This window comes from Schistocerca gregaria, chromosome 3 (genome assembly GCF_023897955.1).
Source record: "Schistocerca gregaria isolate iqSchGreg1 chromosome 3, iqSchGreg1.2, whole genome shotgun sequence".
In the NCBI taxonomy this organism is placed as follows: domain Eukaryota; kingdom Metazoa; phylum Arthropoda; class Insecta; order Orthoptera; family Acrididae; genus Schistocerca; species Schistocerca gregaria.
In genome coordinates this window covers 903,574,156-903,586,708 of record NC_064922.1, presented here as the reverse complement: position 1 = coordinate 903,586,708, position 12,553 = coordinate 903,574,156, and the positions used below count along the sequence as shown (strand labels likewise).

At 38.1% G+C, this 12,553-nt stretch overlaps 1 protein-coding gene across 6 annotated transcripts in view; it reads left to right on the top strand.

Annotated features, from left to right (window-relative positions):
* LOC126355230 (putative zinc finger protein 355P) overlaps positions 1-12,553 on the top strand; it is a 129,565-nt gene that overhangs the window by 78,898 nt on the left and 38,114 nt on the right. For 2 of the 6 annotated variants that reach the window (XR_007565488.1, XR_007565484.1), the window contains one exon: positions 2,555-3,916. The exons of 2 other annotated variants lie outside the window; for them this stretch is intronic. Coding sequence is in view for 1 of the 4 variants with exons in the window: in XM_050005508.1 (XP_049861465.1) it covers positions 5,428-5,524 (97 nt within the window). In the remaining 3 variants the exon portion in view is untranslated. Of the gene's footprint in view, positions 1-2,554; positions 3,917-5,389; positions 5,525-12,553 lie in introns of those variants that run through there. 2 more of the 6 variants (XR_007565486.1, XM_050005508.1) reach the window with 2 other exon arrangements.

The window sequence follows — 12,553 nt, the reverse complement described above, 5'->3', positions numbered from 1 at the left end:
GGAAGTCGGCCATGCCCTTTCAGAGGAACCATACCGGCATTCGCCTGGAGTGATTTAGGGAAATCACGGAAAACCTAAATCAGGATGGCCAGACGCGGGATTGAACCGTCATCCTCCCGAATGCGAGTCCAGTGTCTAACCACAAAATAATAATGTCATTTACTATCGTGTAAAGTCATCAGATGATCAAAATGAATTGAAAAATGATTTAGACAAGATATCTACATGGTGAAAAAGTGGAAATTAACTCTAAATCATGAGATGTGTGAAGTCATCCACATGAGGACTAAAAAGAATGCCCTAATTTTCAATTAGACGGTAAATCACACAATTCTAAAGGCTGTAAACTCAACTAAATATTTAGGGTTTACAGGTTTTTGAATGGTCACATAAGTAATGTTGTGGGGAAAGCAAACCAAAGACTGATTTATTAGCAGAATATGTAGAAGATTTAACATGTTTACTACAGGGACTGCTTACACCACACTTGTCTGCCTTCATCTGGAGTCCTGCTGTATGGTGTGGGATTTGCGGCACATGGGATTGATGGAGGACATAGAAAAAGTTCAAAGAAGGGCAGATCTTTTTGTAGTACCACGAAATAGGGGAGAGAGTGTGACAGGTATTATACATGATTTGGGGTGGCAGTCAATAAAACAAAGATGTTTTTGCTGAGGCAGGACCTTCTCATGAAATTTCAGTCACCAACTTTCTCCTCAGAGCGTCAAAACATTTTGTTGAGGTCCACCTACAAAGGGTGAAATGATCACCATAATAAAAAAAGATAAATCAGAACTTGAGTGGAAAGGTTTAAGTGTTCATTTGACCTGTGTGCTGTTCGAGAGGGGAACGGAAGAGAATTAGCTTAAAAAAGGGTCAATGAACCCTCTGCCAGGCACTTAATTTCAGAGTAATCATGTAGAGCTAGATGTAGAATTACAGCAGTCAGTTGATTTTATTCCATTTGAAGACTAATGGTGACCTTTCCTCTACTTTCAGTTGATTTTATTCCATTTGAAGACTAATGGTGACCTTTCCTCTACTTTCTACAACACTGAGTAACATTGTCCTCTGGAAGCAGACATTATTAATTACTCATCATTTCTTTAGTTCAACCTCTGAATCAAAGGAAGTAATGACGAATCACAGGCCTTCTTTACAACTCTTTGATATCCTTGGCAAATCTTGAATATACTACACAGGATCAATGCTGCTCTCTGCAAGACAGCTCCTTTCACTTGGTAACATTAATACAACTTATATTTTGAATGATGTAGCACATTGGTATTGGATTGTGGTCACTGTAATTTAGATTTTCTGTACATTCCCTAAATGACTTCACTTGATTATTGGCATGGTTCCTGAATCAAACCCTCAGGCAATTATTGTTCTCATCCTCGTCCAATTAGAGCTTCTGCTATGCTATAGTGATCTCGGCAGTGATACAATAAATAACCTGTTGCTTTGTGTTTTGTCGTCTTTTGTTTGAAAGATCGATATTTCAGTGACAATGGAGACTTCTGTGATAGATAAAATTCTTTTTGAAATGCTTTGTTATTTGGTAATAATCACATAAAATTTAACTCTTGAGCAGGTCCCCATTTTCATAATACAAGCGGGTACACGGTGTACTTTGTTCACATGTAAATAATAGCTGTCTTTATGTTACCAAGATAAACGCGTATGAGCAAAATCATAGTTTAACCTTAGTTTGAGTCCACAACAATAAAATAAACTTACGTATATGAGCTAATGCACTGTTTAAACAAACAATAATGAAATAAACTCCCATTTTATCATTCCGTTGCCACGGACAGGTGTTATTCCACAATAATGATCCACATGAAGCACTAAACAGTGCAGTTGCATCAGACACCAGCCAGCCAATTATTCAATTATTAGCTGGAAATTTGACAACCAGATTTGTCACTGTGTTAGCTGAAGCAATAATGAAGGCATAGGTATGGGCTTGCAATTGTGAAACAACTATGGAACAGTGCAAAACAATTTCATTTGTGGTTGGCGCACTTTATACAAGACACACTTTTCCTAGGATTACAGTGGAAATTCCATTTTGCTCTCATCTTTCATGTTTAGATCCTAAAAAGAAAGCATAGTTCACTCACAGGCGTATCGAGAAAACCACATTGTCAATGGAGATGTGTGAGGAATGTCTTGCATATAATGTAAGAGTTCTATATATGCATAAATTTCTAAGTGTGATGCTCCCCACTTATCTCCATTGACAATCCGATGCTTATAAATTGACGTCTGCTTTCTCTTATGATCTGAAGATGGCATTGATAGCCAGAACTCCGCCTGAAACTTTATGTGTTTGTACAAGACCATAAAAACTTTTAAAAAGAGTACTGATATCTGATTTGCAAGCAAAAAGTATGTTTCTTTTGTATTTGTGTTTTAATAAAGTGTTGTTTTGAGTTCCTAATTGTGGCTAGTTACCATTCTTGAAGAGTCTTTGTTATTTTGTAACAAGTAATCATCTAAACAGTTGCATGAAACAACTATTTCTTAGCACAATGATACTTCTTTGCAGGTCACATTTTCTCATTGAACATTCCATGCTGTGATTCTGTGGCACCATTGAGAGCAATATCCTACCAGCAGAGCTCACAGTGGAAAAACACATGGAAAACAATTCCAAAGTCTAGGCAGCCAGGGGAATTTGTGTGTCGTATGTGTGGCAAAGTGTACAGGTATCAGCGGAATTTGGCAAGTCACATCAAACATGAATGTGGAAAGGAACCTCAATTTCGCTGTCCATATTGTACATTACGTTACACTCAGAATGGTGCATTAAGGAGTCACATTAGAAGATACCATGAAGCAGATTGCAACATAAGATGATAGTGTACTGCTGGACGTGATGGTTGCAATGCCGTGGACAGATACTGATATACTGCAACACACCATTTTACTCTTTTCAAACCAAATCTAGTATCTTTGTCATCTAATTTGTGTGCCACATTTTGTCCAGAGACTTCTCAGTACTCTCGTATCTTCTTTTTGTGTACTCATAAATGTTGTGAGCAATAAATTCTTTTCTTGCCATGTGGCTTATTAGACATCCAACAATTTTCACATTCAGTGCTGGCATTCACAATTTTTTGTTACCTGTTCTAGCCAGTCTCAAGTGATAGAGCCTAATCAACATTAATTCTATATTTCACTAATTTTTCTATTTCCAATACATAATAGATATCTTTTGTAAGGATGCTTCATTTTGCTGTACCTAACTTTTATGACTTTACTACCAATTCGGTTACATTTTTTTGTAATTCTTCTGTTGTCTTTCTCTGTCAGATGCATTATCTTATTCTAAATTATCATTTTTTTCGTATGATGCTTACTTAGATCCTTATAAGTAATTTATGTTGGGGAAACTTCACTTTATTTGAAACAATTTTTTCTAATTCTATTAAGTGGCTCATCCCTTCAGGTTTCCACTTTCTTATTGATTTTCTATTTGTTATGTTGTGGTCTTATTCTCTGTGTACCTTAATCATTATGAGCTCTCAATTACGTTTCTAAGTTAGTTATCAGGTGGCATTTAAAGTATCTTCAAAATGTTTTAAAATTTGCATGTTGTTCAGTAATTAAGTGAGACTAAATGAAATTTCAGAAATTTGAAGCATGTACTGAAAGAACAATTCCATAATGTCCAGTATTTTTTTTTATATCCCACTCTACAATACAATATTTTGAGTGAACAATTCTTATCTGTTTCTTTTCTAATCTTATAAATATGATGTCTGCATGAAAGAACAATTAACAATGGTAGTAGTATGTCCACCCCTTGTACCTGTTGTCATTTTGTGTTATGTACATAGGCAGCATTCTGTCACGTTATATGTAGTTTATGTTGTATGTAAATAAATACTGCTGTGCCTATAACTAAGTGCCATACTTTTCTTCTGATATACCAATTTGTTCACTGACGTCACAATGTTAATTGCCCATCATCCATATTTTGCACTTTCTTGGTATTTTTACCTGTATGTGCACTCTTGCAGCCATGTCCACTTTGCAGAAATTTAGAGAAGTGTAGCTGTATTTGGAATTAGCTACCCAATTCCTAAGTGTTGAAAATGAGGGCGCAATTTCTTATAAAACTTCAACAAGCTTGAATTCATTTATTTCGCAGTATACCACCCAACCAAAGATTTTTCTGAATGCACAGTAATATACTTTATCAATTTGAACACACACACACACACACACACACACACACACACACACACAACTCAACTACTGTAAAATTCTGTACTTATTATAATATTTCATAGATCAATTTGACATTTCAATTACATTACTGTGCAATGTCTATCATACAACTAAAACAAATCTTAATTCATTTCAATGCTGTCCCTGTGCCAGACGAAGAACTGTACATATTGCACTCGTATGTCTTAAGTAAAATGTCATATCACACAATGCCTGCTCACATACTTCTAAGTTCATTTGTTGTTCCAAGTGTCCATAGTCGATGTAAGTTAGTGATCATCAACAGAAGTAGAAATATAACTAATATTACTACACAGGAGAGATAATTCTGCTGTGTCCGTGAGCTACTATCACTGAGATCCTTTCATAAATTCTGAACTAATCTGCACTAAATTTGGCATATTTACTTTTTTAACTGTGTGAAAATAAGTTTTATAACTTGTAGAATGTGTATTTTGGCAGAGGTTCTGTAAAAACAGGTAAATTGTGTGATAAATTTTATCTAACAAGTTACACCAGTTTTCATACACATGGATCCACAGACATCCAACAGAGTAAAATAATTCATGGTTTAACTGACATTTTATATTATCTGAACAACATACTTTATCCTTGACTATAGGCTAATTTTATTTTATGGTCATTTTGAAGTGTAAATATTTATATAAGTCTGCAAGGCCTTCATGGCCACTCATTAACGACAATCTTTCAAGGTGTTAGGCCACGTCACACTCATCTTTTCATGTCTCAGAATGTGTCCTGCCAATCATTTTCTTCTTTTATTTAGGTTGTGCCATAAATTTCGTTTTTCTCTCTTTCTTTGTAGTATTTCCTCATTATTTATTTAATCTCCCCTTGTAATCTTCAGCATTCTTCTGTAGCACCTCATTTCAAAAGTTTATAGTCTCTTCTTATCTGAACTGTTGATCAGCCACATTTCACTTCCGTACAAAACTATATTCCAGACAGATAATTTCAGAAAATACTTCCTAACACTTAAATTTATTTGTGTAGGCTCCACTCTGAACTGATGAAGATGTGAGAAGGGAGACTTGCAGGGTCCTCGATAGAGCCACAGTGATGAAGAAAATGCCTTGATGGCAGAATGCAGGGCTATATATGGCCTGATGAGAACAATGATAGTCGTCCTAGCAGTAGAAAAACTTCTAGTGTCAGAGGATTTAGATGCTACTACAATACCAAAACATAAAACGAACTGAAGAAGGATGCTATGCCAGCTGTGACAAGGAAGATCATCTCACTCCTCATCAAATCAAGATAGGTCAGAGTACTGTTCCCAATAATACTGATACCACTATGGCCTTATAGCCATCTGAAAATACACAAATAGGGTATTTCACCACATCTGATAGTGAAAACTATAAATTCGCCATTGTATAGCATAGCCAAACACCTGGCACAGGTATTAAAACCTCTCATGGGTCACTAACTACACTGTCTACACCATGTCAAGAACTCAGTGGAGTACGTGACAGTGTTTCAAGAGAGACGTCAGAGGAGAGTGATCTCCTAGGCAGCTTCAGCATCACATTTCTTTTCAGATGGGTATTATTAGAACATTCCAAGGTATTATAGTTGGTAATATGTAGGAAGAACTGTGAGCTGCATATCAGGGGAAGGCAACAGCTGTATGTGGGGAGCCACATGCAGGAATGACAGTGCACACTACTGCTACTATCCATCATATGATAGGTATCTCCAATGTAGGCCTACAGTGGCCAGATTCAGCTTATGTTTGTGTCACTGCTACTGCTGGCTGCAGTATCAGTTTTGTCTCTGTCACTTGTTTCATTGTTGCTGGTACCATTTTCAGTGTTATTACTACTATTATCATGTAAATTAATACCAAATTGTTCTGTCATCTTGCCAAGAATTGAGACCCCCCCCCTTCATATTTACATGTGTGAGTGCAATGTGAAGTCCAGAAAAAGTCTACTGTAGCCCATATGAATTCAAATGCATTTAAGTCTGGATGGTAAAGAGGTAATCTAATCACTGAATGTCCATGTTTGGTGAGCAGAGCATCCGTTTTAATGATTTGAAATCTTTCATGTTCTGATTAGTACATATCATCATGAAATGGAAAACTTCTTCTTGACATCCAATTAATCATCTCTTCTTTCCATAAAGAAGAGGTTTGGGATGGATTTAGTTGAATATCTTAATAAGAAGCAGTATCAATCACCAACACAAAGTTTGGTGAGAGACTGCGGATTAATGTGCTTCTGATCCATTTAGCAAAATTTTTGAAATTCAATTATTGTGATAATCAGATCATTTTGTTCTGAACTTAAAAATTAATTATGTGTTTGGTACGAATACTTTATCACCACCAGCATGCACAATGATAGCATGCATTCCTTTGGAAACTGTAAACCTTCATTTTTATCATCAATCCAAGGATGGTGTAAGTAAGCTTTTGTTTTATCATCACTCTAAGAACAACGATTATTATGTGATGATTCTATTCAAGTCTCATCCACATTTTCTGTATAGTAATTGTCCCACTGTTTTTTAAATTCTTTATAGCCTGTAAATACTGTAAGCATTTTTGTGAATGTCTAACTTTTCAGTTAATAATTTTCACTTATTTGATGTTTTTTTTTTCATCTAAATCCTAAATCAGTGACAATCTTTTGTGGGTTTGAGCTGCTGCCCGAGTAATTTACATTACACAACTGCACAGCTCCGACTATGTAGGATTTTTCTACCACTGTTATTTTTCATCACCAAATAATGCACTGAATCACTGAATAAAATGTACACTATTGACTCATTTTTTTCTTAATGGAGTGCAACATGTGATGTGAACCATACATCAGTCACTACATTGCTGAACCTGGTCCGTCTCCCACCACACAAAACCAGCATGTGGCTACTGCACATGCTGATATCAAAGCTCATGCTGCATTTTACCAACTATACTCAAGTGTCACTGACAGCAACATGATGAAACTGTTTAGACATGTATCACCACCACCTACTTCCAGTGTGGTGGAAAATTCAATGAAAAGCAGCAGTCATTGCTTATCTATATATGGAACACTTCAAGGAAACAGCTCCCAAACTGTGCACTTGGTACCAAAGGCACTATAGATATATGTGGACAACATACTTGTAGTTTGACGTCATAGTAAGAAAAACATATAAAAATTCCTGTGCCACTATAACAGCGTAGAAAACTGTGTAAGGTGGAAGAAAATGGATGCCTGCTGTTCCTAGACTGCCTGATAAAAAAGAATCTCGATGTCAGGCTGATACAGAAAAAAAAAAGAAAAAAAAAATACATAGAGCTGTAGACAACCACCAATAGCTGCCACCATTCAGCAGAACACAACTTTGTGCTCAGCACTCTGGTAAAAACAGCACGCTGTTCTGGCACGCAGGGCATAAACTGTATGCAACAAGGAAGCTTTGCATATCAAGTTACAGCATTTGCATGAAACCTTTCACACAAATGGCTATTCAGTGACACACATAAGTGTACTGTCAACCTAAGCAAGAAGAAGAAAGAAAATAATCCAGTAGAAGAAACCAAGCACTTTATTGCTTCTGTATGCAGGACTACCTCAGCCAAGGTTCCCAGCATAATGGAGAAGCACAACATAAAAACCATTTTCCGCTGAACAGTTAAAATCGATAATATTCTTGGGTCAATCAAAGACCAGATAGGGCATTTATGAGTGCGGCATGCAGTACAACAGGCAGACATGACGGGGCATTTCGCAGTGCTGTATAGAGCATTTGAGGAGCGTTCATCTCAGTCAAACTGACAAGTCCACAGTGGCAGAGCACAGCATCAATGGACGCCATATGTTTGTTTTTGAACATTGAAGGGGCAGTAGAAATAAGTGTACTTCACAATCTTGTTAATTGGAATAGTGGTTTCCAACTGAGCTCTGCATAAGATATGGTGTCAGTAAAAGCGTATCAGGAATGCTCTGATATGAAAGCAGCAGAGGCAGCAAGCAGAATAGACATGGAGCACCAGAATTCTATGTCCAGGCATCCCTTCATCCTGCTTGGAGCCCCATTGTGTTCAGCTGTGACATCCCTTCCAGAGGCCAGTGACTGGCTCATCTGTCAGGCCATCAGCAAAGAAGTCTGTCATCCAGCAGCTGTAAAGGAATGAAGTGCACTTGAATCTAGCACTTCACCTGAAGATGATGAATAAAAAACTCCCCACAACTTTACTGATAACCTGACAATATTTCATCTGTGAAATTTGCCAAGAATGCCTGGATTTCCATTTATATTCTATGTTAACAAATTTCTGTTTTTCAGAAATGGTTTTCTTCCTGTTGACAGTTTGCATTTTATATCCTCTCTAATTCAGCCATAATCATTTATTTTGTTACCCAAATATCAAATACTCATCTATTAATTTTAATATCTTATTTTCTAATCCAATTCCCTTAGCATAGCGTGATTTAATTTGACTACATTCTGTTACACGTGTTGTACTTTTGTTGATGTTCGTGTTCTAACCTCTTTTCAAGGCACTATCCATTCCATTCAGGTACTCTTACAAATCCTTTTCCATCCCTGGATGAATTACCATGTCATTGGAAAGCCTCAAAGTTTATGTTTCTTCTCTCTGATCTTTCATCCCCTATCCAAATTTTTCATTGGTTTCCTTTACTGTGTGCTCAGTGTGAAGATGAATAACACCGGTAAAAAACTGTAACCCTGTCTTACTCCGTTCTCAACTACTGCATCTCTTTCATGTCCTTCAGCTCTTGTAACTGAAACTAGGTTACTTGCTCCCCATATTTTATTCCTGCTACCTTCATAATTTCGAAGAATGAGTTAAAGTCTACAATGTGTAAGGCTTTTCCTGACTCTACAAATTCTATAAAGAGATGTATGTCATAGAGTTGCTATTGCCACACAAGTTCCTAAATTTTACAAAAGTGAATATTACTTACCAAAATGCTACGTAGGTACTGTGGAGGACAGAATAATAGTGGGACAGATTACGTATCCATCCTACAAGAGGTGTTCAAGAAGTCTTCCACCTATCTCAAAGCACTTCTCAGTTTGTTGGAGTGTGTGTTATTTTGCAAGTTGTTGTTGTTGTCTTCAGTCCTGAGACTGGTTTGATGCAGCTCTCCATTCTACTTTATCCTGTGCAAGCTTCATCCCCCAGTACCTACAGCAACCTACATCCTTCTGAATCTGCTTAGTGTATTCATCTCTTGGTCTCACTCTAAGATTTTTACCCTCCACGTTGCCCTCCAATACTCGATTGGTGATCCCTTGATGCCTCAGAATATGTCCATCCCTTCTTCTAGTCAAGTTGTGCCACAAACTCCCATTCTCCCCAGTTCTATTCAGTGCCTCCTCATTAGTTATGTGATCTACCCATTTTATCTTCAGCATTCTTATGTAGCACCACATTTTGAAAGCTTCTGTTCTCTTCTTGTCTAAACTATTTATCGTCCACATTTCACTTCCATACATGGCTACACTCCATACAGATACTTTCAGAAACGACTTCCTGACACTTAAATCTATACTCGATGTTAACAAATTTCTCTTCTTCAGAAATACTTCCCTTGCCATTGCCAGTCTACATTTTATATCATCTCTACATTGACCATCATCAGTTATTTTGCTCCCCAAATAGCAAAACTCCTTTACTACTTTAAGTGTCTCATTTCCTAATCTAATTCCCTCAGCATCACCTGACTTAATTTGACTGTATTCCGTTATCCTCATTTTGCTTTTGTTGATGTTCATCTTATAACTTCCTTTCAAGACACTATCTGTTCCGTTCAACTGCTCTTCCAAGTCCTTTGCTGTCTCTGACAGAATTACAATGTCATCGGCGAACCTCAAAGTTTTTATTTCTTCTCAGTGGATTTTAATACCTACTCCAAATTTTTCTTTTGTTTTCTTTATCACTTGATCAATATGCAGATTGAATAACATTGGCAATAACATTGCCACCTTTATAATTTGAAAGAGAGTATTCCAGTCAACATTGTCAAAAGCTTTCTCTAAATCTACAAGTGCTAGAAATGTATGTTTGCCTTTCCTTAATCTTTCTTCTAAGATAAGTCGTAAGGTCAGTATTGCCTCATGTGTTCCAACATTTCTATGGACTCCAAACTGATCTTCCCCGAGGTTGGCTTCTACCAGTTTTTCCATTCATCTGTAAAGAATTCCTGTTAGTATTTTGCAGCTGTGTCTTATTAAACTGATAGTTGGTGTTTTGCACATTGAACATCATCTTGGCGGGCTTTAATGCAGGCAACAGCATCGGTAATGTGAGTGGCACGTTCTTCATGAGAGTCCACAGCCATAGCATATGCATTCTTCTTTAACCAGCCCCATAAACAGAAATCTAATGTGGTTAGGTCAGGTGAAGTAGCAGGCCAGTTAATGGGTTTGCCATGACCAGTGCATAATTGAGGAAATGTCTTGTTGAGATACTTGTCTAGTCAGTGAATCGGTGATCCATCATGTCATAGGTACATTTGCCATCATTGCTCTAATGTCATGTCATCCAGAAGCACAGGTAGGTCTTCCGTCAGAAAATGTGCCTATGCTGCGGCTGTCATGTGATTTGGTAGGAACATAGACCCTAACACCAGGACATCAGTCATACCACACCAGACATTCACTGAGAACCTAGCTTGGGATCTTATTTCCCTAATGCCATATGGGCTCTCCATCACCTGTTTATGATAAATGCGGTTGTTCATGATCTCACTGCATGTAAATGTAGCCTCATCTGTAAATAAAATGTATTACACTATGTCTCTGTGTACAGCCAACCATTCACAAAATTGTTGTCTACTTACTGAGTCACCTGGATGGAGATGTTGCATATCCTGCACATGGATTGAGTACAAGTCCTCAGAATGTAATGTACGCCACACTCGCATTTGTGGAGTATTGAGGTGATGGCTAATGTGCCGTGTACTGGTGGTGAGACTCCATTGTACCATTGCAGTAATGTCGTCCCTTTCCTCAACTGACAGGACAGTCTCATGTTTTGATGTTACATGTACACTGGGTAGTGTTCCAGATTCGCCTAATGTTTGAAAAACCCTGGGAACTTTCATGTCACAGGGGTTTGCTGATCGGGGAAATGTGTCTGCCATTCTGTCACAGGCGCAGGGGCACTGCTGTTACAGTATCTGTGCACAAACAACATTTCTCTGTATTGTGCATGGATGAACGTAAAAGGCATGGTGGTACTCATGGACACAATGGACTTACTCAATTAGACAACACCGAAGCGCGATACACACATGACTTTATGAATGCTAACTAGTCCATCCAACGACTGCACACTGGGCATGCTTGCAGCAGTTGCCAGAGTGCGACGTCACACTGTTGACATCTGCTGGAGAACCCTTACACCACTCTTAGGGTGGATCAGTCATCTGTCACACCAATCTGTCCACCATAGCGTTTACACAGCATTTCGGTAGGTGATATTCACAATTGTCTTTACACTGAAGCGCCAGAGAAACTGGTATAGGTACGCTTATTCAAATAAAGAGATATGTAAACAGGCAGAATATGGTGCTGCAGCCAGTGATGCCCATATATGACAACAAGTGTCTGGTGCAGTAGTTAGATTGGTTACTGCTGTTAGAATGGCAGGTTATCAATATTTAAGTGAGTTTGAACCTGGTGTTATAGTCAGCACACGAGTGATGGGACACAGAATCTGCGAGGTAGCGATGAAGTGGAGATTTTCCCATATGACCATTTCACGAGTGTTTCGTGAATATCAGGAATCTGATAAAACATCAAATATCTGACATCGCTGCAGCTGTAAAAGATCCTGCAAGAGCGGGACCAACGATGACTGAAGAAAATTGTTCAAAGTTACAGAAATGCAACCCTTCTGCAAATTTCTGCAGATTTCAATGGTGGGCCATCAACAAGCCGAAGGCCCATTTGTATACCCTTGATGACAGCATGACACAAAGCTTTTCATCTCACCTGGGCCTGTCAACACCAACATTGGACTATTGACGACTGGAAACATGTTTCCTAGTTGGACAAGTTTCGTTTCAAATTGTATCGAGCGGATGGATGTGTATGGGTATGGAGACTACCTCAAGAGTCCATGAATGCTGCATGTCAACAGGGGACTGTTCAAGCTGGTGGAGGCTCTGTAATGGTGTGGGGCGTGTGCAGCTGGAGTGATATGGGACCCATGTGATAAGTCTAGATACCACTCTGACAGTTGACACTTATGTGAGCATTCTGTCTGATCACCTGCATAAATTCGTATCCATTGTGCATTCCGATGGACTTGAGCAAT